The sequence below is a fragment of the Molothrus aeneus genome, chromosome 5 (genome assembly GCF_037042795.1).
Source record: "Molothrus aeneus isolate 106 chromosome 5, BPBGC_Maene_1.0, whole genome shotgun sequence".
Classification (NCBI taxonomy): Eukaryota; Metazoa; Chordata; class Aves; order Passeriformes; family Icteridae; genus Molothrus; species Molothrus aeneus.
In genome coordinates, this window is record NC_089650.1 from 50,768,223 (window position 1) to 50,794,805 (window position 26,583).

Sequence of the window (26,583 nt, forward strand, 5' to 3'; positions counted from 1 at the left end):
CTGTGGGTGATGTTTCTTGCTAGTTGTATTCAGTAGAATCTTGAATGCATTAATGACTTTTTAAGACAAAAATGTTTTCTCTGAGGGAACAACAATGATCTCATCAGGATAAATTACTGCCAGCATAGCATTTTCAATCTAGTGCAAAGCACTTTAGCTACATGAACTTTAGAATCTCATGACTAACTTATTAGAGCAAACTTCTTTCTCCTTATCCTTTGAAATTAATTTCAATTTCTCTGCATCATTGACCATGATTTGTGGGCTCAATCCATCTCATGAGTTATAATAAAAGGGAGCAGTCAGTCTTCCCCATGATGTGTTCTTCCTAGGGACACTAGTCAGGAGTTACAGTTTGCCTTTGTCTGTGTGAAATATGTGTGTGCTCCCTTCTGCTATAGCACATCAGATCAAAAAGTAGAGAATCAATGACTTTTTTCTAGCAATTTCCTTAATGTAATAATGAGATATTGTCATTTTAAAACTATCAGAGATTTCTGCAGCTGCTGTTGTTACAAGTGAATATTATAGATTTTTTTTTCTTCTGAAGTTTTCCCAGAAGTTTTTACAGCAAATTTCTCTTTTGCATTCAAACTTGAAGCTGTGTGGTTCTTTATAAGGCAAGGGATATGAAAAGCAATAATTTGCATTTTTCTGTGTTTTTCAAACTATGGGTATTGTCAGCAGTTTTTTAGCAGGTTTAATAACTGAAACTGTTGAGTCTGACCAGTAGACTAGATTTTAGTGTGGCTGTGTCCACTAGATATTTGTGAGCAGTTTTGACCTCCATGGGTACTTCTTATCAGAGTAAAGCACTGGTTGCTACTTAGGAGGCAAATAGTGACATAACTATTTTGAGGCATATGACTTGCAAAACATCTGCACTGAACTGTTATCTCAACTTCATGAATTATTCTTAGTTTACCATGGGTATCCAGCAAGATATCCTTACATTACCTTGTGTAAGGCAATATTTGGTTTTCATTACTGTAACACAAACTGTGCATCTGTTCAGTACAGGAAAAGAAAAAAAAAGAACACTGGATGTTTATGCCAGTATTACGTAAAATTTTAAACTGTATGAAAACCATACAGCTGTGGGTTGAATGATGGCAAATGAACAACTAAGCTTTTATTAGTGTGATGATTTATTTCTTCTTCTTTATTTTAATAGCTTGGCTTTAGAGCTCACGTGATATTCTAGTATTCAAAGATTAAGTGCTATGGGCATGGTCTCCACGCCCCACCCAATAGGAAACACAGTTATCAACCAAGTTTCCCTGTAAAAGCATAGGGGAATCCCAGTCTGCAATTGAAATTGGGTTTGTGCCCTACTCATTTTACAATCCACATTGTTTGCAGCCTTTACACAAAGAAATAGGCTTATGCCAAATTTGATTCAACAACTGCTAAAAATCAAGAGCACTACATTTAAAAAACACTCCCCAGAACACTATGAAATATTATTTGTATTGTCTGCCATTTAATGCAGTAATGTTTCCAAAGGCTATGGATAAAGAAGGAAACACTAAACTGAATCTGGGATTTCCCTCTAATTATAAAGGTTATTGGCAGCAAATCCTTGTTGTTCCTGCTATTCATAATCAAATATGTGGTGTTTCTTTACTGGATATGGATCAGTCCATTTTTGCTCAATACTACACACTGCAAAATCAGTGATATAGTATAGCCCTTAGTTCACAAAGTCAGCTGACATAAATTGCTATTCTTTGTTCATTATTAAGCAATTCATATTTTAAAAGTGATCCCAAGACTCTAGAAAATGGATATGACAATGTGAGTGACATAATTCAGTTGTCCTCTAAAATCTGATTGAAAACATAATTTTAGACATGGCAAATGTCTAAAGAGACTGATCAGAGACCTGACTTCCTCAGGGTAAGTGAGAGAGATACATGAAATTTCATCATAGTAGTACAATTCAACACAGACTTTTTTGTAAATGCATTGATATATCTGATGACTGAAGGAGATGCATAAAATTATAAACATATCCTTTGCTAATATTTGCTGAGGTGCAGTACAAGCCACGAGAGCATGCCCTAGACAGAAAGCCTGGAGTCTACTTCGCTGCCTGGCATCAAATCACTTGTGTGGCTCTCTTCAAGTTATTTCATTTCTCTGGTTTTCACAAGTATAAAAGAGTTCTGACCTTCCTGTGTGGTGTGTCTTAATTATATGTTTTCATTAACTGCTTTGAATACTATAATTATGAGTTAAGTACTCATTAGTTAAAACTTCAGGGGCTCAATCACATTGAGTCATTGTATTAGTGTGATATTAACCCATTTGCTTAGGTACCTTTGCTTGTCTTCTCTGCTGGTGCTAAGAAGAGCTGCAATTTAGCACATTTGGGTGGCTTTTCTCTTAGACTGTGCTTCACATTTGCTCTTTGGGTCAAAAGTATCTTTGCAATGATATAGGACAGTTTCATGTTGTGTCCTTTCCCACTGGTTTGGTGCTGTCACATTTCCTCTCCCCCTGAGAAGGAAACACCCAGTGACAGGTACAAACAGGGACTTACTGCAGTGTTCCTCAGTGTTACAGCATGTACCTCCAGCTCCTATAAGAGAGGTGGAGATGGAGAAAGCAATTCAGAACTGGCAAAAAAATGCAATGGTAGCTTTTGGACTTTTTCCCTTCTCTCTTCCTCAGGAACTCCAGAAGAAGGCTGCAAGGTCAGTAAAGAGACTAGGCACTGGAATAGCAAGCACAGAATACAAGAAGTCATGAAGCTGAGGGCATAGACTTAAAAGGTGTTGGAACTGGACTGGACAAAGTGTCTTGGAACTGAAACACAAGGCAGTGCTAGAAGCTTCACCATGAGACATCAGCATCACTTATGTGCAATCAGTATATAATCTCTTGCAAATAGCAGGAGACACATATTCGATAAACCCAAAAAGGGATATATAAGCAAGCTAAGCAGAAGGTGGGAGCAGCTGGCCTTTATTATCGGCAGTGAATTTTAGCTCACGAATTTTCTCATCCCTAATCTTAGGGATCTCATCTGTCCTTCAGCTCCATTTGGACACAAAACTAAGTAGTGGGTATTGAGATTTGGAAGTAGGTGCTTTCCACAGCCATCTGACTGCTTTGCAGTTGGAAAACTACCTGTAATTTGATCAAATCTGGGTGGGACAGGTTTTCTAGGAGTGGTAATAACTTTAATGAGACCACGCGGTGTGACTTAGCTGGAATTCTTGCAGTAAGGTCTAGGAATAGTTTAATTTGCACTTCTGTGGAGCTGGCAGTGCTGTACCTATTACATTGTCATGTCTATTTATACTACTCCATTCTTCCTCTCCTGCCAGGATGCCTGCACGTAGGAGAGAACCAGGGATGATCAAAAATGAAAAGGACCAAAAGAGGTTTAAAAGACTTCTTTCTAAGGACAGGTTTGGATGCTCTCCAGGCTTTTTGGCTCAGCATTGAAATACTAGGCTTTGCTGATGGATGGATGGATGGATGAATGGATGGATGGATGGATGGATGGATGGATGGATGGATGGATGGATGGATGGATGGATGGATGGATGGATGGATGGATAAATTTGGACCTAAGAAAGGAGTTTCCTTCTATCTCTGCCTAAAGATAATTTGATTTCCGAGAGCCACAAGTTTCCCTGTGCTGTGTTGTGGCTTGGTGGTTGTTCAAACCAGGATCCCACATTTGAAGTTCTATGAGTTTTGTTACCATTATCCCCAAGAAAGATCCCTAGGTTTTATATACCAACCTGTTACAGATGTTTTCGTAGTATTCATACTGTCAGAAAAATATATTTCCTATAATTTTTTCCTGATTTTGTTAACATTTATTGGCTAGTTTTTAAAAACCAGGAAATTATTTGCCATCTTAAAAATACAAACCAGAAAGTATGCCCCAAACTGCAGTGTCTTGCTGAGGAAATTTCAGACCAACTCTGAAATACTTGTCTGGGAATGATCATAGAACCAATAAATTAATGTTTACTCAGTAGTGATACAGATAATCACAGCATTCACAGCCACAGGAATTCAGTGGGTCCAAATTTTCTAAGGTCATGAACAGACTGGAAAATCACAGTAACCAGTGATGCTGAGCACTGGGATGGATAGCCTGTGGAGCTTATAGAGATCTCCAGGCACACACTAGAAAATATAGCTGAGATATAACTAATGTAGCTCACATATGTCTCAGATAAAGGTCTTTCTTCCTAAGGCAGAAATGTAGAGTAGATGACTTATTGAGATTTTTCTAAGACAAGTATCTCTGCTTTCATTCATTCATCCTCTTTTGTGGGATCTACAGATGGTCCTTCAAATAATATTTGACTTAATCCTTTGGAACAGCAGAGCCAAAGACCTGTTTTGCTCTATGGCATGTCTTGTTCTTCCAGCATGCAAAATATAGGACTCACCATGAAAACTGTATGGGATATGCAACCTCATTCAGGAAGTGTCTAAGCAAAAATGAAGAGAGCTTAAGTTTTAATTTGCAAATTACCTGTGGGTCTTCCTCCTGCAAGGAAATGTTTCAACATAGTTGCTTTGAATAAGTGTGGTAAATTTCAATAATTTCTGGAAAACTCTTTGTCTTGCTATTGCCTCTACTTGTCTGCATATTTTCAGAGATTATGAATCACATAAACAACACTGTACAGTACTAGATGTACATTCATTGTCTTTTCTTGGAAAAACTTTGAGGAATTAGAATTTATTGCAGTTAAGATTTTTCACTGTACCCAGTTTTATTTTTCCCTTTTATTCCAACATATGCAAACTTCTTTAATCTTTTTCCCACTTCCTCATCTCCCTGACATGCTGTTCTTTTTTCTGTGACTGTAGTGATTTTTTTCCATTGCTTTTTGTATTTTGATGTCTTTGTGACAATTTTTCATAATTGCAGTTACCATTATAGTGTGATGCTTCATGCTCAGTTTTTGATAAGTAATATCTGTTCTTTGGGGTTCCCCCCCTCATTTTCAACATATTATATTTATATGTGATACAATAGAATAATTTTTAGAGCATGGTCAGATCTGTGTTACCATTCAGTCTGCCTACCATTTTCTCTTCCACTTAGAGGTTAAAAATCACATACAATTTTCAAGCAAATGTATGGCATAGGTGGTTTTCAGTAAGTGCTATCATTAAAAATGAGGCAGAGTGTAAAGCAGCATATGAAAGTAGTGAACACTGATGGGTTTATTTAGCTTTTGTAAAATTAGTAGGATTCTGCTTCTTTAGAAGCCCTCATCTTGGACCTCTGCCTCCTTTAATTGCCCTGTGTTAAGTTTAGCTACTACAGAACAAGGAGGATTATTTACGCATTATAAAAAGGTAAACTATGTGATTATTATGGAGTTTTTTCCCCCTTCCCCATACCCCACAAAATTATGATTAACCCCATTCAAGGATGATTAGTAAAAATTTTGAGAAATAGACATATGTAATGACATTTCAAATAATTAATTTGTGTTGGATATGATTTATTTTTCTTTAAATATTCCTATATTTATTTTTCTATAAATTTTCTTTAAATTTTAGCTTCTCTATCAATTATCTCAAACCGCAAATGTTTCAGCTACGATACACATTAGATATTTTCAGTAGAGTTTCTCTACACAGTAAATCGTGAATGTTTTAAATTTCTTATGTACTCACACAGCTAATTCTTTCAGGGAAAGGTGTTTTTGGCTTTTCTTGCTTTTGATGGGAGAGCAAAGGCATGCATTTAGGGATTCTGGTATAGGGTTTCTGATGCAGGATTCAGACTTTCAGACAATGTAATAATACAAATATGAATAACTAGGAAAAAGTTTTCTCTCAAAAATTTTAAAGAATACAGCTGAAAAAATTTTCATGTACTAAGATTTCCCTCATTTTGTTGTGGCTAGAATGTTTCTGTAACTAAAGCAAGCACTTTTAGAGTCAATCAGGCTTGTTTAGCAGTGTCTTTAATAGTGGAAGTTCCTTAACTGATGCTGTGGCATAGGCAGGAATGCAGAAGCCTCCCAGGACAGTCATCTGAGACTACCATGGCTTCTGCCATGTCCTGTGGGATCATTTGTATGGCCTTGCATCCTTACACAACATAACAAGCTAAGGCTAGAATAAAACCAAAGTCAGCATTAAAAATGACTTCTCATCTGGAAGAGATATAATCAGGGATAGTTCCATGATTATTTAAATTTCAAATTTTCTTTTGTTTAAGGAGAAGAGGGAGAAACATCATTTTAATCAGAGCTGCAAAACCCAGAAACATGTGCTCCTGCTTTGAAGGGAGTTTCAACCCTGAGATGTGGCCTCCAAAATCTTGGAATTGTTATAGGAAATTTTTGTCAAGTGTGCTATGTTATTCTAAATTATACTATGAGATTGTGATCCATGATGGCTGGGCTAGAAAATTCTTTTTTATTTTCAAGTTCCTGCACATTTCAGGGTAGTGCCTACAACATTCACCCATTTTGTGATGCTGCTGTGTTCCTGTGGTTTTAGTTTATTAAATACAGATGCAGTGGAGATCATGAGAAAGCATTAGAGTCTTGGAAAGGCAAGGGAAAGAGCTAAGCACCCAGTTAGTCTGATCTCTACTCTGTAGAACCCACAAACCTGAGTTATGAGTGAAATTTTCTTTGTGGAAACTCTCTTCCACAAAGATGTTCTCTTGTGGAGCAGCTGCTGAGAGCTACTCTTTCAAAGTTTCAGTTTCTGGTTTGTTTTCTGGTCACTGCTTAGGATAAAATGTAAGTAGGAAACAGATCTCCTATGTGAATGTTGAAAGCACTCAAAAAACTCAGCTTAAAATTTTCACTGTGTCTTCCCTGTCCTTCTCTCAGACCAGCATTCTTCTCTTTCCCCTCTGTACACTCTGACTGCTTTGACAGGAGGCCTGGGAAACCCTCTGATTTACCAGGCTGTGTGGCAAACAGGCAGCTCAGAACTGCTTCACTTTAAGGAGGATGTTGAACCTGGTGGTCCCTTGAGATAAGAACTTGAAATCTGGAGTATAAAAGGTGGAAAATGCCCATATTCGGCTTTCCTCTTCTAATATTTACAGTTTGAAGGAAACTTGAGCTGTGCTAGTTTTACCCTGTTACTATTAAATCTCCAGCCATGTGCTATGCTGGGTGATGTGGATCTCACTATGAGTGTCTGCTATCCCTGACATGAGCTAGAGGTCATTGCAGTGTTGTTCTGGTCACAAACTAAACACCAAATTGCATGCATCCAGGGCTATTTCAGATCAGAAAAGGAGGTGTCTAATAAGCTTAAGTGCCCCAGTGTTGTGTGCCAATTCATTGGGTATTATAGATCATGGTTCTGAGCTGAGGTTGCCACAGTTTGCTTAAATTATATTTCAGGTACCTAAGACCTCTTCTAGATTTAGCTGACTTAATCCTTTTGAAAATGGCTGAAAACTTTTGCTTTATTTCACTACCCACTAATGCAAAATCTTCACAGAGAAATTGCCTTACTTGGGACTTATGTGACCCTTTTCTCATTGGCAAAGCTGATGTTTGCATAGGTGTGTTGGCTTTGTGAAGTTTTGGTAGCTGGGCTGGGGTGGCTTCTGTAAGAAGCTGCCAACCAGCTCCAAGACAGACCCACCACTGGTCTCGACCCTCAGTGATGATGGTATCCTCTGGGATATCAGCGTTCTTTATCCCCTGATGGAGCAGGTGGATGCCTTAAGGAGATTGGGACCCTGTGGGAAGCTCATACTGGAGCAGGCTCCTGGCAGGACCAGTGGCCTGTGGATAGAGGAGCCACACTGCAGCAGGTTTGCTGGCAGGACTTGTCACCCTGTGTGGGACCTGCACTGGAGCAGTCTGTTCCTGAAGGACTGCACCTTGTGGAAGGGATCCACTCTGGAAAAGTTCATGAAGAACAGAAGCCCATGGGAAGGATGCATTTTGGAGAAGTTTGTGAAGGTCTGTCTCCTGTGGGAGGGACCCCTTGCTGGAGCAGGGGAAGGAGGAATAGCATAAGGGGTCTTCTCCCTGAGAAGGAAGGAGTGGCAGAGACAATGATGACGTGGTGTGTGATGAACTGACTGCAGCCCCCCTTCCTTGTTCCCTTGAACTGCTGAGGGGGAGGAGGTGGACAAATCAGGAGTGTAGTTGAGAAGAAGGGAGGGGTGGGAGGAAGGTTTGTTCCTTATTTTCTCATTAAATTACTCTGATTTTAATTTGGAATAAATTAAACTAATTTCCCCAAGCTGAATGTATTTTGCCTGTGATGGCAACTGCTGGATGATCTCTCCTTATCTTTATCTCAAACCAGTAGGCTTTTGTTGCATTCTTTATTCCCTGTCCAGTTGTGGAAGGGAGTGACAAAGGCATTGTCACTATGGTGGGCACCTGGCATCCAGCGAGGGGCAACCCACCACAATAGGCAAATAATGCATCCCCATTTGCATCAGATTCAAAGTTCATTCAAATCAGTGGAATGTGTCTCACCCAACCAAAGTCTTCCACAATTTCTGGATGTGAGCAGTGTGGCATTTTTCATGTATAAATTTCACAATGTACAGCTGAGCACCGAGTGCTGCTCTTGGGACTGACTCTAGGCATATATTAAAAGAATAGTTGCCTAGAGCAAAACAGTGAGGGCTTTGCTGCGTATGCCAGAACACTGGAAAACAAGGCCTGCAGTATGTCTCCTCTTTTTGCTGAGCAATAGTGTCAGGATAGATGAGAAGACAGTAACTGGAATAGAAAAGTATCTTCAGGCAAAAATAAAAATACTTATTTCCAAATGAAAGAATTATTACTGTCTCCAGCAGCAGGAGGAGCAATTCTATACTGGAGAGTATCTTCTCATAATCTTCACTTGAATTCTTGCTATCTTTTTTCTTCCTTCTCTGTTCTTTTCTATGGCAATCTTACAGCCCACTCAATCCAGTCACCTCTGAGACTGCTAGTCTCAGCTCTGTCAGTGTTGCTGAGGGAGCTTTTTTCTTGTAGCCTGTTTTGTGCTGCAAAGATCATTATACCATCCTAACCTCAAAGCAACCCTCAAGGTTGTCTGGAGGGCATGTGGAATCTGTGTCCTCTAGTTTTTCAAGAAATGACCAAAATAATTGCTGACTTGATCTGGTGGTGGTGACAGTACTGCTTCTAGCAGGAGGCCGGACTTGGTGACCTTCACAAACCCCTTCCACCCTACATTTCTTTGATTCGATTGATCTCATCCCTGTATGAGATCTCCAGAAAGTAATTGAAATAATTAATGCTGTGTCAGAGTGTCCCTGTCTCATTGTTATACTAGAAGTGCTGATTTGGTAGATTAGTTCTCCTTTCATGTAGCTGAGTGGTCTGAAATTTTTGACAGTCTGTGTATGGGATGGTGCTGATTTATACCAGCTGACGGTATGGCAGTCAGAGAACATTTTAATTTTACTGTGTCTATTGTACGCTATTCTGTTTTGTTAACAACTTGTGCTAACAGTGTAGGAAACGTGACATCAAAATGATTAACAAATTTTTGTTTGTTTGTTTGGTTGGTTCTTTTATTTTCTAAAAGAAAGAAGTTAACGCATACTGTTGCTTCAAGCAAATTCTTCTTCTAGTCCTGGAGCTGAAGCATACAATAGAACAGGCAGCTTTTATTTCAGACAGTCATAGCTCCCTTTGGTCCAATAAATTTAAAAGCCAGAGGTTTATATATAGGTCCTTTTTTGTATCTCAACATTACTTTTAAATAAAATTAATTTTAAAAAAATTAGAAGCAAGGAATATTTTTCCCAGTTGAGAGACCTCAAAGCAATATTGTTTTGTCTGGCTATTCACTTATAGGATAAATGCATGTCACTGCCAAGAGTTCTAACTGCTTCTAAGTCTTCCAGTTGTTCTGCTCTGTGAAAAGGGTTCAGCCATGTGGCCCCTGCTAGGGCCAGAAGATATTATATGTCACATGCAGTACTGATAACATACAGAACAGTGCAGTTAAAATGTAGGAACAAGATTCCTCTGCATCAGCCAGTGCAGGAGGAAATGCATACTGCCTGGAAAACAGGAATCTCTGTTATACCTGACTAATGGCGGGTAAACAGAAGGATGAAAACCTAAGAGGGCTGAAGGTCTAAGTCATGTGCTCCTGCACTCCTGAAGTGCTGCTGAGCGGTGATGGAGGTGTTGCCTTGTGACAAGGAGCAGGTTGTGGAAGACAGGCTCTGTACCTTTGCATTTACAGGTGAAATGGAAGATGGTACAATGACAATTGGTAACAGTCTCTGCTAGAGATCCCTGTGAAGTCTTACTGGACAGTGTCCAATAATCTTCAGTAAACACAATCATGTCTTCCCTGTTTGTTCATGGCTGTTTCACTGAGGAGCTCAGACCCCATCAGCAGAGCGGTAACACAGCCCGATGTTACCTTGCTCTGCCAGACTCAGGCCAGCTCTCATCCAAAAAGTGCATGACCTTGTTAGCACTGTACTGAGCCTGATCTTAATATCCCACTTCTCAGTAGCAATTATTCTTTCAGATTCAGCACGGCACTAATGTGATGGGATGTTTTCCATTCCACTTGGAACACACAGAGAAAAGACCTGGAGCTGGATAATGTGTAGACGTGACTCAGATGTTTTGTTTAAAGCATTCTGTAAAACAATCCAGCAGCATCCAGGTGTTTTTGTAGTTTAAAATAGTCCAAAATAATGCTTTGCCATAAGTTTTGGTGCCTATTTCTTTTCTGCATGGATAACAGTCCAAATGTTTCCCTCTATGCCTGCTTTGCTAATCCCCCTGCACGCTGCTCACATGTATCAGATCACCACATTGTCAGTAAAAGCTGAAGAACAACCTCGTGGTTTGCCAAAAATTGAAAACTGTCTTTAGTAACATAGTTTTACCTTGGCAATGAGAATAATTACACTTGATGTCAAAACAAATACAAATGCTCCTTTAGAGAAAAGGTCTTTTGAGGGAACTGTATCAGCAGTACTAACTATGAATTTTTAATAGTTCTAAATTTTCATATTAAGACTATTAATCATTGCAATTTCTCTGGTTCTTGGTATAGGTGGCCACAATTTAATTCACTTGACAAGTGTGTTTTGGAGGTCTATTATTTTTCCTTTTCACCCACTTCCAATTTTTGACCATGATATAGTTAAGTCTTCTTTCAGTAGGACAGGAATCATTATGTTATCACTGTGCTTTCTTTTACTGTCAAGAATTCTGTTTCCATACATTTTGAAAGATACATTTGGTATTCTATACATTTGGTAAGATAAATACAGCAGTGAGCTTTCTAAGAACATAATGAGAAAAATTCTGTGAGGTTCCAGTCCCCATCAGCATCAATGGTGTGTAAATTGCAAAGGCATTATGGCCTTTATCTATGAAAATACCTCTGGAAAAAGCTGAAGCATACTCTGTTATTTCATTAAGTAATCCCTAGATAATTTCTGGGGCTGAATGTCTCTGAAAGGAATTTCAGTGATTTGTTGATGGTCTATGGAGCTTTTGATACAGCTAGAGCTCTGAATCTTCTCTGTTTCCATCCAATGTTCTAGAATGGTGGAGATGCATATAACTTTGACTGTGGCTGTCCTCTGCTCAAAGAACTTTTCCTTATGGAGATGATTGAGATCACAGTGGCATGCTAGGTTTTTTACTAGGGGCCATGAGAAATCATTGAGGACTCTCATGGGCCAGCCTCTGCAGGCTCCTCCCTGTGTGAACTGAATGGGTGAGAAGGAAAGCTTCTGCTGGATTGTTTACACAGCAGGGGTAAGCAGCTTCCCCTCTGTGGTGGAGGATATGACATGGTTGTGGTGTTCCCAACTGAGACAAAAATCAATAAGACTTTACGAGGCACAAAATGAACCCCAATGTTTTCACAGCTGTGGATGGTTCTGGTCACTCCATTTGGACAGATACATTAAAGTAGAAAAAGCTGCTGAGAAGGGTGATGGTAAGAAGGAAAATCTAGTTTATTAGAGAAGAGTAAAAGAGCTTGGCTTTTACAGTCTCACAAAAAAGCTGAGAAAAGGTATATTACTGGTTGCAGTAATACAGTAAATTCCAGGGTGGAAAAGTAAATTCCGGGGTGGAAAGTGTCTATTTAAGTGAAAAGATAATGAGTGCAATCAGAAGTCAGTAGAAGCCAACCACTATTGTGGTCATGTAAGAAATTAAAAGCTTTGGTGCTAGCAGACAACAGGTCTTCTGGAATAGCCTTGGCTCTCACAGCAGTGCACATGAAAGCCTGACTGATTTTAAAATGATGCTTTGCCAGTTTTTGAAAGGGATTAGATTATATGGTACTTGTGGTTATCAGAGGACTATACCCAGTGATCTGGGACATCCTTTATATTTGTGTGCAGAATAAGATGGATTTTTGCAGAGCATCTCCTCTCAATTGGAAATCAAAAATTAGCATGTTCAGATTAGTCATCTTTGCTGGCCTTTTGGATACAATATGAACATCAATTATTGCAAGCCCACCCTTTCCCTGTGTTGAAAAAGTACGTAGAATCCCATGCTTGCTTTTAATGGTGGTTAAAGAATATAGATTGTTGGGAAACAACAATAGATAAATATCAGAATATGGTCATGTTCCTTTGTCTCTGCCTTCTCTGACAACAGAACCTGAAGTAGAAATGTAGCTAATAGCTTTGCCAGTGAGCATCGCTCAAAAGGGAGGATCCTACATTCACTGACTAATGTAGGTGTCTTAATGAATGGATGCTAAATGTCTGTCAACCTGGTCTCAAGCAAAGAATACATTTTAAGGAATTTTCAGGCTTCTTACTATTCCTTATAGAGTTGTGGAAGAGCTGCCACCAGCTCTTCTATGAATGAGTGCAACAGAACTAACAGGTAGACTGTGAACCCAAATTTTCCTCAGACTCTTTCCTGCATGACAAAACATCCAGGGAAGAATTTCCACAATTCTGCACTTGATTTAGTGCCTGAAGATATGAGAGGAAATGGGAAGCAGATTTAATCTTTGTTTCTTTTTCTTGGCAATTTTAATTCATGCAAACACTCTCTGTGCCCCTAATCCAAGTCTTCCTCTGCTGATCTCACTCTCTTCTCTGCAGTTGTTAGAACAATGGGATATTACAATTGTCTTAGACTGAGGAGAAGTTGCTGTGCTAGCTAAAAAGTTGGCACCACATCTTCTATTCAGAATGCTGCATGCTGGTGGTGTCTGTTCAGATAACCTCTAGCTACAGTTGAGTAATACCACAAATGGGGAAAACCCCAGAGAAATAGGAAAATCCCTAACTGTTTGTGCATTGTGTAAGTATATTTTACTTAGGCTCTTTGCCAAAGAAGATATGAATCAAAGATTCTCCCTGTATAGGAGTAAAATGTACTATCATGTTCAGGATCTTATTTTTGCATAAAAGATGCCCTAGGCATTTGAAAAAGGGGAAGAAAATTTCCATTCCTGTTTTAGTATGTTATGTTTTTTTATTGCACTCATCACTGAAAATTCCTGAAAACAAAAGATATAGAAAGTGGGAGAGGAACTTGGTTAATTCATTTGAGTTATTCTTTCAGACAAATTGTCTCTTTGGACTGTTTTGCAAAGTGATTGTAAAAGAAAATACCACCCCCACCCACTTGGTATTGTACAATAAAAAGAAACACTTCTTAAAAAAATAAGAAATTGGGCTGTGAACAAATATTGCTGTAACTGGCAAGTGTTCATGCAAATATTTGATTATTTATGTAAATCTTCCCAACGACTCCTCACCCAGAACACAACTAAGTGCCCAAGAATGTCAAAACAGCTCCCTACCAGATCAAAAGTCACAGAAGGATGTTTCTTTCTTTCCTGTGGAAAGGACAAGAAAATAAATGTAAGAATTCAGATAACAGGATTCCTATATGCAATAGTGAAAACCAATAATTAATTAGGACAGACTATAAGACAATAAGGTATAAGATAATTTCTTTATCATGCCATAGCCCACAGAAGTGGGTGTTTTGGTTTTTCCCCTGCAATTTATATAATTTAATTATTTTACATTCAGTTTTCAAGTGTCAGAACAGGGGGATGACCTTCACTAATCAAAAGGCTGAATCCTTTGATATTTGTGAGTTTTTTGTTCTTTAATTCAGTGTGATCTTGATTTTTTTAAATACAATTTTTGCACTAAGGCTGTAACCAGAAAGAATGGTTAGAGAAGTTAAAGATGCTGTTCTAAGAAATTTTGACTGGCAATTGCGAACTCTGTCAAGCCACCTAACCAAAATATTTTCAACAGTCTGGCTGCAAAATGGGAAGTAAAGAATATGGAAGTAATTTGCTGAATGATCAGCCTCACAAAAGATTAATTTCTTCCAGTAAATGCTGAGAAATTAGTTGATCCAGCAGTTCCTTTCTGAAATAATTAATAAATAACTAGTATTTCTACAGCAGAAATTAGGTCTTATCAGTTACCATTTTCAGTTTTCATGGGGATTTGAGGAAATTATAAAACCTTTGAAACAGAAGTATCCCAGTTTTAGAACAGTTATGTGAAGAAGTTTAGTATACTTTATAGAATCATAAAATGTTTTGGGCTGGAAGAGAACTTAAAAGTCATCAAGCCCCCTGCGGTGAGCAGGGATAGCTCCGACTGGATCAGGGTGCTCAGAGCCCCATCCAACCCGGCCTTGAATGTTTCCACCACCCTCACTGTAAAACATTTTCTTACTTACATCTGATCTAAATCTACTCTCTTTTAGTTTAAAACCATTACCCCTTGTCTGTTGCAACAGGTCCTAATTTGAGTGTCAGTGTATTATGCTGTAGAAGCAGCCAAACCAATATCTTTAACAATGTCACAAATAATTTTTCTAATCTTTAGTCTATGACAGTATCTGACTTCATCTGTCTTATTATAAAATGTGGTTTAAAATACCACCTTTTATACATTTGCACTTTTTTGAGTCATAGTACCAAATTGCCAGTAGTAAAAGATGACAACTTATGTCCAAAAGTGATTGTTAAAAAATAGAACAGCCAAAATGACAGAAGAATGGGAACTGATACAGGTTAGACAATGGTCACTGGTTTTCTAAAGGCCTCCTTTAAGAAGGAGCATATTTAGATCAAATAAAAAGCTGTCATGAAGGACAGGACACATTTCTCAGGTACCCCAGGCAGCTGGGAGTGAATATGCTGCCATTTCTCACCTGCTGCAATAACATGGTTTTGCTCCACAGCTTTATTTCTGAGGAGCACAGGATTCCCTGTGGATGAAAGCCCCCTGGAAAACCAAGCAATAGTTATTTTATGATGTGCTAATGCTTGCCCAGGCTGTAGCCTCTGTGTTTCAGTTAAAGAACTTCTAAATGTCCACCAGAAGACTTTTCTGGCTCTGAAGCTCACAGATTGTTGGTTTGTTGACAAGATCCTAAAATGTTTTTAAAGGACTGAGAGCTGCTGTCCCGTTTGAGAGCAGAGGAGACAAGGAGCTGCCTGCTACTTTTGTGGGTGTGATAAAAGTATCTCTGTCAACAGGACACTGCTTTTAAAGGGAAGAACATGGGAACATATATTCTGTATGCAAAGGAATACTGGTATAAGGGCTATGCCAGAACAGCAGCAACCAGTGTTTGCTGGCTAAGGAATAGCCTTTCTTTAGAATGTCATGCATAGCAGTCAATGTAAGATTTGTTATTTTTGTACTCTACAAAATTTTAGTGTGTGGTTAAATGTTTATTTTACTGGGAAAATGGATGTAGTCTGTCTGAAAGATAGCTGGAAGCTTGTTAAAATCTCAATGCCAGGTTCACTTTGCCTCTTACAAAGACACTTTCCCTTGAACACAATAAGTACTGTGGTTGAGTAATTTAATTTTCAGTCTTCTAAGCCAGATGTCTGAAATAAAAAGTCTTATTTCTAGACTTCATTTGCAATTGCCATAATTCTTCCTTTCTAGTAGGATCGTCTAAAAATAATATATATTTAGTAATGTTCTAGATGTCTTCCATTATAAAATCGTTGGGTTTCTTTGTCCTGGTGACCCAATCCATTGTAGAGTTTAATGAAATAAAGCATGAACTCTTGGTCAGTAGGAATGGTAGTACCTGATAAATAATGTCTTTATTTGATGGAACTCATACTTGTTAAAGCAATTAAACACCTCAGTAGAAATACATGAAAATGAGGATAATGCTGGTCTTGTATCCCCATATATATCAGGCTGTCATATGCAGCACCGATGTGCTTTTTCACTGTATTAGAAAATAATTTGTTTAACTTTGAAAATTATTTCTGTTGTGGACTATGAATATGTTTATCTGTTAAAGGTATGTTTACTTGTGTACAATGATTGAGCGATATTTATTTTTATTATTACTTCAGATTTTAAAATATTTTTTTTCTGTTTGCAGGGGATTCACTGTAAAAGCAAACCTTCTGGTGAGTATACATAATTTACATTTTTACTATGTTTATTTTTAAAGATAATTTATTAAAGATATTAAATCCATTATCCTAGTGACATCGGATCACTGTCATGAAAGAGTATTTGCTACCAGTTCTTTCATAAAAAACATTGGAAATTGGTAGGTTTTGATAAATATTGGGTTAATAATGACAATAGCTTAATAGTTTTCCTTACCATAGTGAAGGAAAGAGAGTTTGCTAAGTCATTTTACATGGCTTTATTGCTTATACTCATTATAGATATTGCCTACAGTAATAACACAGGGCCTTGAGTTACCTGACCTCTGAAGCCTCCATCAGTCACTCCTCCAGTGCACACACTCATTTGCAGGGAAGTATGAGGCAGCTGCCTAGCAAACAGTCCCCCTGAGAGGACAGTCACACTTCTGCCTGAGAGGGCAGTCATTGTCCCCACTGAAAGGACAGTCCTAGTCCCCATTCAGAGGACAGTCTCCCCTGAGAGGACTGTCCTAGCTGGAGGCTCAGCTCTGAGCACTGCTGGTGTCCACAGTGCCTTTCCTGAATCCACATGGCAGTGAGGGCATGGACAGGGGGAAGATCCAATGCTGAGCTCAAGCATGTGAGATGCTGAATGCCAGCTGGCACAAATCCTTACTCAGAATGGATGGCATTTATGGGATTGTGTTGAGATGGAGAGAAAGAATATGTGTGTGTCTTCTGCCGGTCAGCAGAGTGAACCTTTGGTGGCTGGTTCAGGGGTTGTAAATGAATCTTGTTAGGATTGGGCAGCTGAGCTGGTAGTTGCACAAACTATGTGGAAGGTAGAAGAAGAAACAGGGGTGTTGACCCTAGCTGAAGCATGCCTTTACATCCTTGAGCAGTACAGGCTGAGAGAATCAAGCCCTTCAGCCTGTTCTCAAAGGGAAGAACACCCGTAATTCTGTTGGTTATGAGTTAAAAACTCTGCTGGGTGTTACACAACTGCAGATCTAGATAGTGGAGATTCACAGGTACCACGAGGTGGTGATTCATTCCAACCATTTCAGGACAAGGGAATTTCTATGAAGGGAGAGAGGCAAGAGGGGTTGTCACTCTCTGTTGTCTGCCAGAATTGCTCAGAGCTGAGGTCAGAAAGGGCTTCTGGGAGTCATCTGGTCCAAGCCCTGATGCAGGGACATGCAGTTGATGCACATCAGATAAGCTAGATGTTTCATTCAACTGGAAGGCCACTGAAGGGTTTGTAAACTAAAGATCCATATCTTTGAGGATGATATACATGAAGCTGGTTGTAGGTTTTTCAGTGTTATCTGAAAAAAACTTATCAGCTATCTTCAACACAAGTAACATGTAGAATGACTCAGCCTTAGAGGGGTGATGAAAAAGCATTTTTTGTCTTCATCCTAATTTACTTGTGCAACGGTGGGTGTATACTCCTTTGCATACTTCCTTTTCTATATTATTTTTTAAAATTACTTGTTATTTGAGTTAAAATTACCTTAAAAGACCTTAACTAGGACTAGTAGAGGACTTTTGCAGTAGTAATTTCTTTTAGCAGCAACAAAAAGATATTTCCTAAAATTTGCAACCACCCCCTCAGTAGTATTTGGAGTGTGACTTTGACTCTGCCTTCTTCCTCCTGCTCTTCTAGACATAAGAACTACTGTAGTATTTGAAATTCACTGTAATATATCCATACATGGATATCAAAGTATCAATGATTTAAAAAAAAATTACATTTTCAGAAAATGTATTTGGCACAGTATATCACAGTGTTGTTCAATATCTCTAAAAGTTTGAAATGTTTTCTGAACACATAACCATGAAACCCTTTTAATTTACTGTGCATTGCAATCTCTTGTGAAAGAGAGGCTGTCAGTCTAAAATTTAATCAATTTCATAATTGCTGTAAGTACTTTCAAGTAGTGAATTTTGGTATTTATTAACTGAAGAGCACCATGTGGTTATTGTAGGACTGCATATCTACTTTGCTGACGAATTTTGTTGAATCATCCTAATGAACAGATGCAGCAGATATTGTGGTAAATCATATGCAAATAGGTTTGAAATACTACTGTAATTTATAGTCATGGATTGATGTGCCAGTGAAGCAATTCTAGAGATGCTCCCAGATTTAGCACTGCCAGTATCCTTAAGTATCTCAGATTCTTACAATACTTTAGGGAAGATATATCAGATAAAAACCAGTTAGGATTTTCTATTGGGTGTTTTCTCAGTCTTGTTATTAATTGGTCTTCTCTGTCTTTTTTTCATGCTCTTCTCCTATTTCATCTTCTTACCTGAGGCTTCAAATTATCCATCTATTCATTTCTTTTGCATATCCATTGCTCAGCTCTGGCTTCTATTATCCAACTGTACATAAGGTGTGATTTGCTGTTGTGACAGTTCTGGGTTGATTGCTGCATCATCAGATTAAAAAAATTATCTGCTGTGGTTGAGCTGATGGCAAAAGTACAAGGAAATGTCTACATGCTGAATAATAAGCCTTGGTTTCTTTATGCCTGGGCTTATATGTGCCCATAACTAAGGAACCTTTTATTAAAGCAACAATCTCCCTCTCATGTAGGGCTAATTACAGCTATTATTCATAAACAGAAAATTTAGGTAAGATTTACCCAACAGATGGTTTGTGTAGCAAGATGTATCTTTATGTCTTCTGTGGTATAGATAAAACTACTTGTGTGAAAAGGAAAATGGGGTGTGTTCCAGAAGAAAATATCTTAAGGGGGGATTAAAAGATGATAAAGTAGGAGTTTACTGAAGAATTAGTCAGAAATGAGTCTCATACTGTGATGATTTATACAATGAAAATTATTTTCTGTCAGGTCATCCTTGTATCATGTATTTACTGTAATCCAATGCTAGTATCCTCATGCATGATATGATCCATTTAAATTATTACTAAAGAGTTTTGCAGCATGTTTTGCAATTCTCAAAATCTATCATAAAATTAATGGAAAAAAATCCAAAGTGGAAGCATAATTTCATGTTATTCAGTGCATAACATATTTGTTCTCAGTTTGAAAGTAGAAACTGTGATCAAGGAGAACAGTGTCTCTGCTGATGGGACAGCAGAGTGTTTGTGCATCTGTCTGATGCTGATCCAATGTCAGGAATGTACCCAGGTTGACTTCGAATTTTCATGTGATAATTCCAACCCTGGGACATCTGATGATATCATACCTCAGGCTGTAACAGCTAAGGAGAAAATTCAGCTAAGTCATGACACTTTCCTCCCCCCACCCCCTAAAAAATAAGGTCAAATACGCCCAAACAGAATGCTTTGTAAAGACCTGTCCATTTTGAATACGTATTTATCTATCTATCTATCTATCTATCTATCTATCTATCTATCTATCTATCTATCTATCTATCCTGTCTATCTACATATGTCTACAAACAATGCCCTGTCCTTTAATAATTTCTATGCAGACATGGCAATGGGTGAGGTTATAAGCCTGGATCAAGAAATTTACACCAATAACCAAACCTTAAGCAGAAACAATTACTCCCAGATACCATTGGGTATCCACAACTCCATCTCATATGATGCAGTCAGGAAAATATATTTTTGAGCAAAGAGATAGAGCTCAAACTAATCATCACTTATCACATTATTAGGAAAAATTACCAAGTAATACTGCAATATGATAAACTTCCAGTTTGTTGTGGGTGGATTAATTGAGTGTTGTGCAATAACTTTCCATCCTGAGATACCTTCAGGATTATTACACCACCCATTCTTGGAACATGGAATACAGTGTTCATATCCAGCTGCTGTGCACTGTACTTCTGAGGGCTGTCTCATCTCTGTGGAAATGTTTATAAATTCTTCAAGAGTCAAGGTATTCCAACTGCTCTTAAAGCCTTATGTGTGTATTTTGAGTGATCTGTGTTTTTTCATTGGTTTGCACAAATTGTCTTTGCTACTTGTCAGTATATCTTTGGATAATTCACAGTTGACCAACTGCCAGTTGAGATAGTGTCCTTGTTTTCCCATGCTTTTCCACTTGGTTCTTATCAGCGTGTCCTGTTGCCTCCAAAATATGGTCAATGACACAAAACCAGGCTAACAGCGTGGAGATTAGGGTGTGAAGGGTTTGTCTCTTCTGACTGTGTGTATGTGATATGTATCACACAGGACTTATTTCTCCTGATATCAGGTGTGAGGGCACTTAAGGCCTAACAGATTTAACAGATTTAAGGGAAGGTGCCACATTTATGTCAGCCTGCAGTATCAGTACCTGATCTTTGACAATGGCCTTCAGCTGCAACTGGACACTGGGAAAATGAGGATCTCATAAGACAGGAAGAAGTCCTGTTCAGGTCAATACACTTTCAGTCTTTGAATTTAGAGCACTTTCCTTCACTGGAAGGGTTGGAGGGATAAGTAAGGATAAGCTTTGTATTTCCTCCTTCACCATACCTTTCCTCTGTGAGAACTGTGGATGTCAATCCATGTGGGTCAATGAGCATCCACACTTGACAAGAGTTCTTGGCTTGACATTGAGGGATGTGCCCTTTCCTGATGATTCTATTAAGAGTGCTATCCTGAATTTTATGGCAAGCACAGTATTGTGGCACTGCTGTTTCATACTTCCATACCTTTTGTCATACTTGTTGAACTCCTTCTAGGAGCATTTTGAACAGCTGAATTATATGAATCATTTTTTTTGTTTGGTTTATTTTGTTTTTGTTCTTCTAGCCTCTCACCAGAGGAAGAATGGTCAATAAAATACTTTTTTTTTAACTTGTGTGGTTTTTAACTTTCATGCTGTGTATGAAAAGGAGAAATCTAGGATATATTTCAAAGAAATAGTAGCTACATAGTTACAGCTAAAAAGACCTGTGCTGCATTGCATACAACAAAGCCAAGGGACAAAACCCAATTCCCTGGTTATTTGTTCTGATAGTTTCTTGAATTACTAGGTTTTGGGACTACAAACAATGGATGTGAAGTAGAGAAGTCCAAGGAATACGTTGGGGATTAAATCCACTGTACCAATATAAATTCATAAATAAATAACTGATTTCTGTGTAGGGCAGGCTGAGAAGTAGAAAGAGATGAAATATGCTAACTGATGAGGTTTGGAGCCATAAGACTATTTTTTCCTTTTATACAAGCCTACAGTTTTATCTCTGCAAACTCATTTCCTAAGGCTTTGGAATGAATAAATTACACAGGGAAATAGAAGAAGACATAGTAGCTGTGTTCTGTGCCTATTGATTACTGTGTTCTGTGCCTTGAAGAAGACCTGGATAATATTTATTCTACTCTTGTTGTTCTGGTCTAAAGCAGAAGGAAATCCTGTAGGTTCCCTGTAGGTTAAGAAATCCCACTCTTCCATGACTAGGAATGCAATGGTGCCCTCTTGTGTGAAAGAGAAATTTTAATAGCAATGGAGACTGTCAGAAAGTCCTAAAATTAAAGTACTATTATGAGAGTGCTCACAATATACAGGCAATGGTTTTGAAAAAATGTTATATAAACTGTTAGTTTAGCCATGATCTAGCAGATCTAATTAATTAGAACCAGTATTAGTCAAGGTGTGTTCTGCTAACCTTAGTTTTTAGAAGCGTGATTGCTTCCTCTTGTGGGTTAACATTTCCCTAAGGCTACAAATTTATTCCAACCCCCTACATAGCCATGTTTGCTGTGTGAAAGTCTTAGGTGAAGTACTGGCTTTGCTGGTCACTTTCTTACTGATTTCAGGAACTTCCTCTGTAGTGCTTGCTCTCCCCCAGACATCCTGTGCGCAATGAGTTTTCTCTGCCCTTGTGTTTGCGTTTGCAGGTGGCATTTTTAACAGCTTCTGCCACGATGCTCCTGCATCTTTATCTTCTATGGTACTGAAAAGCATGAAGATCTCAACAGTGATGAAATGTGTCCAAGGAAGCCCATGCTCTCTTCATTTAAACATTAAAGGAACACTGAGTCTGGACGGTAGGAATCAGCTTTGCTACTGAGCCCTTTCTGTTCACCTTCTGTTTATGGCTGTTCAGCCAAAACTTGTTCCATATTGTAATGTTTGGGACCAAGTTGTTTTCATGTAATGTTCTCAGAAAAATATTTTTGTGAAAGCATTTTACTACAAAACAGGATGAAGTTGTGACCTTTCTCAAGTGAATGAGAACTGAGATAATGAATTCTGGCTTCCAATATAACACATGTAACTTGTTCTCTGCCAGTGCCCCAAGCACACAGCTGCCCTTTTCTTTCTTGCTCTGGCATCCATGCAGGCACACACACTAATTCTGTTTGCTCTGACAATGTGAACATGAGTGACTGCCCCTACAGAAGGAGAAACAGTTTATTCATCTGAAGTAACAGTTCTGCACTGCAAGAAAATAAAAGTACATGAAGTTCCTGTGCATAGTCTATTTTTACTAACACCTTGCCATTCATGTGCTTCATATGTTATACATTTAGATATTTCCTAGTTGCTTCTCTCAGAGTTTATAGGTTTATTTTTAAACTTGCATAATTAAAGCTTCATTTATAGCAATCTGTATTAAATCCTTGTTCCTACTCCTATGTGTGAGTTACATATAATGCCTCTTTTTTAACAGAGATACATGTGCCTTTCACTTAGAAGGAAAGCTTATGATATGGTTTATTTTAATTTATGTTTTTGATGGTCTTAAAGATGCTTAAATTATACTTTTGCAATCTGTTCCTAACTCATTTCAGAGAATGTTCGTGGGCTGGAAATATGTTCTTTTTCACTGGACACACAGCAATCTCAATGCATAAATGTGAGATTCACTAGGAAAAAAAGCAAGATGCTTAATGGAAAGAAGGTAAACTCCTTTTTTGAGGGGGAGTAATTTTTCATTTAAACACTTACAAGCCTTTGGAAAAAAATATTTTGCATCTCTTTTTTTTTCTTATTGACTTTGTGGAAAACTACAATGAAATATATGCTTCAGTATACCCAAATGAAAATCCACAACAAAATTCCCTTTTACAACATATAAATTCAATTTTCCACCATCTTTGTACTTCTTCCGCTTACCTTTTGACAAGGGAACCCTTCTCTGCAGAGCTCAATTTTCATACCAGTCCTGCTAGCTTTCTTTTTGTGCCCTCCAAATTGTGTGGAAGCTTTTCTGACTCCAGTGTCTAGGAAGAGCAATGCTACAGAGATTTTAAGTGCATATTACTTCAGTCAAACCATATCACTGGAGTTTACACATCTAGAAGACAGACAGGTGCCTAAGCACTTGTGCTCATCTGTCCTAAGCCCTTGGAAGGGGCAGTATCTGTTAAGGGGAAGTATTGCTAAAATTTGCAACTGAGGCAAAAAAGAACCACCCTTGACCAACTGTTTGAAAGGCATGAATTTTTGCAGTTACTGGTGGACAGTGGTTACTAATCCTGTACACAATGTGTTACTTCATGTACTTTGTACAATGTTACACTGATTGCACATGTGGAACAAAGTTCTCCCAAACTGCAGCTGCAGTTTGCACTTGGTGTCTCATGATGATGGAACATCCATCCCTATGGGCAATGCAGGGCCACCAGTCAGCAACCAGTAGCTTTTAGAGTAAAGCAAGTTTATAGGCAAGAATCAACAAACACATTTAATGAAATTTTCCTAGTTTCAGTTCAGTGACTAAAATGGTAACATAAGACATCTTTTACCCTCCAAATGCTTTTTACCAGATAGGAGACTATCCAACATGAAAACCTACAAGGAATTTAATAGTTAACTGATAGCAGTGAGGGAATGACCTGCTATAACTGGACCTCAACTTTTGTTTCTTAAATTACTTTCTGTTTCATAAACTGTTATTGTAATTAATACATTTTCTGCAGTTGCCATTAAATATTTAAACACTTTTTTTAAGACTTAAAATACTTAAGACTTTTTTTCCATTCTGCAAATGTTTGTGCTTGTAAAATGCATATAGACTGGGGCTTTTGATATTTCTATGGTTTTAGGATTATTTGATAGCTTGTAGATATTTGGATTTCTAAAGGTGAAGGTGATAGCAATAAGAAATAATGTTACTCCTTGAAATCCTTTTATCAAGTTGTATCTGCATCTTTTACTTTCCTACTGCTACCTTATTCAGTGCTTGTCATGGTTTGACACTGGCACAATGCCAGTGCCTCCATGAGAATACTCTCTTCCTGGTTTCTGCTGTGAGATGTCACCAGGAATAAGCAAAGCAGGCTCCCACTTAGGAAAAAAAGATATTTATTAACTAAACTACAAGGAAAAGGAAAAAAAAAAGAAACACACGAGGAAAATGAAAACTTCACAAATACATCTCCTCCTCCTCCCCACCAAATTCCCAATACAATCCATCCCCCAAATCATCGACTCTCAGTCTGGCATCACCCTTCCGAATACTCCTGCTTTAACCCCGTGCTCTCAGAGGCGGATCCAATGTACCAATTAGGTGCCAATATTAAAATCTGAGCATCCATTGGCCTGACCACAGCATCCCAGAAAACATATTTCCTGTCAAACCACCACACTGCTTAATGCTGCTTTTAAATGTAAATATATCTGAACAAAGAATATTTTTCTTGACTATCTTAACCAAAGGTTTTGCTGTATGTGGAAGTCATATGTGAACTCAATTTTATCAATGTTTTAAACAGGTACAGGTACAATTCAATTGCATTGAAGTCAATGTAGCACAACACATCTATGTGACCATGAAAACTGTACCACATTACTGTGAAGTCAAGCTGAGTCAGCAATACTATGTTGAAGGTAGGAAACATCTTAAATCAGATGCTTTTCAAGAAATATCTTTAAAATAAAAAAACCCAAACCAACCAACCAAAAAAAAACCTCAAAGGCAAAAGCACATCCAAATCACATTCTGGAATATGACCTGACTCACTGACCTAACTGATGGTAGCTCATGTATGCCAGGACCAGTCTTAGTTTATGTGTCAGTGATTTTTTTTGTTAGCAAGTGAAGGCCTCAGCTTGGTATAAAACCCAGAGTTTATGTCTAAAGGTATGTGGAAAACTGAGCTTACACTATGCATTTGTCCATGTTGCCCTTCTGATTGGCACGTCCTCCTTCTCTGCCTGCAGGTTCAGCCCTGCCTGCTCTCTGTGCCTCAGATGGAGCTTCTGCTTCTCTGCAGGGGTGGCCCAAGGGTGGCTTCAGAAGCTGAGGAAAGCTTAATAAGAAAGTCTATAGAAATCTATTTTTACTTTCATTAACTACCCGTTCTATAGCCTGTTACATGTAACTGGAAAAGATTAGGTAGCATTTTTCCATGTTTTGGGGTGAAGTGCCCATGAATTTTTTACAAATTATGCCACGTGCACACAAAAATGGATTCAGCACCATTGTCCAACTAAGATACAGTGTGGCCAGAGAAGGAAAAAGCAAAAAATGACATGAGACCCCTTGTTCAATCTGTGCCTGGGATTGTCCTGCCTTCCCACCTCCAGAGCCCATGGGTGGATGATTCTTGCCCTTGTCCCCCTTGGTACAGTGTCATCCCTGCTGTAGGGTTTGACACTTGGGTACAAGTAAGGCCTTTTAGTGCTTAAAAAGCCTTTAATTTTCTTATCAGTCCTGATTCACTATTGAAGTATATAAGTACTTTGTGAACAAAGAGGGGAGGAAACAAGGTTTTACAAAGCCCAGTTTTAAGACACATTACAAGGGTGAGTGAAAAAATGAAAATAGGAAATATTTCTTGGTGGAAAAGGATTCTGTGAGGAAATTAAAGTACTGCTCCAATACTGTGCTATGCAAGGAGGGGTGAAAGCAACACATGAAAAGCTGTTTTAATGTTCTTAAGAGTTAAGTTTTGGAGATAAAAATACCAGATATTCTGAAAGTGTTGCCTGGCTTCTAATTCTGGTAAGCTCCCTGGGAGCAAGATAGGGTGTTTCTTTCTAAGGCTGGAGTCAGAATAGCAAAAATACAGGATTATTGATAACAGAGAACTGAGCCTGGTAAACAACGGGAGTTGTTTTTCGAGGAAAAAGTAACCAAAATTAATATTATTGCTCAAATTATTGTTAGGTTCTAGGTAAAGAAGTGTGGTGCTAAATCCTCAACTGCAGCCTTTACTGCTGATGAGGTTTCCCAGATCTCCCCAGATAGGGAGCTAGGTCCTTACCTTAAGGCATATTGTGATATAATCTCTGTGTGTGGGAAGAGTACTTATCTTTTTTGCAGTTTATCTAAAAGTGTATACAAGTCTGC

At 38.3% G+C, this 26,583-nt stretch overlaps 1 protein-coding gene across 2 annotated transcripts in view; it reads left to right on the plus strand.

Annotated features, from left to right (window-relative positions):
- Positions 1-26,583, plus strand: part of IL17REL (interleukin 17 receptor E like) — a 48,628-nt gene that overhangs the window by 5,352 nt on the left and 16,693 nt on the right. Inside the window, exons 3-6 of one of the 2 annotated variants that reach the window (XM_066550171.1) lie at positions 16,353-16,380; positions 22,181-22,330; positions 23,078-23,187; positions 25,004-25,118. In XM_066550171.1, the coding sequence (XP_066406268.1) occupies positions 16,353-16,380; positions 22,181-22,330; positions 23,078-23,187; positions 25,004-25,118 (403 nt within the window). Of the gene's footprint in view, positions 1-16,281; positions 16,381-22,180; positions 22,331-23,077; positions 23,188-25,003; positions 25,119-26,583 lie in introns of those variants that run through there. The other variant, XM_066550170.1, reaches the window with a different exon arrangement.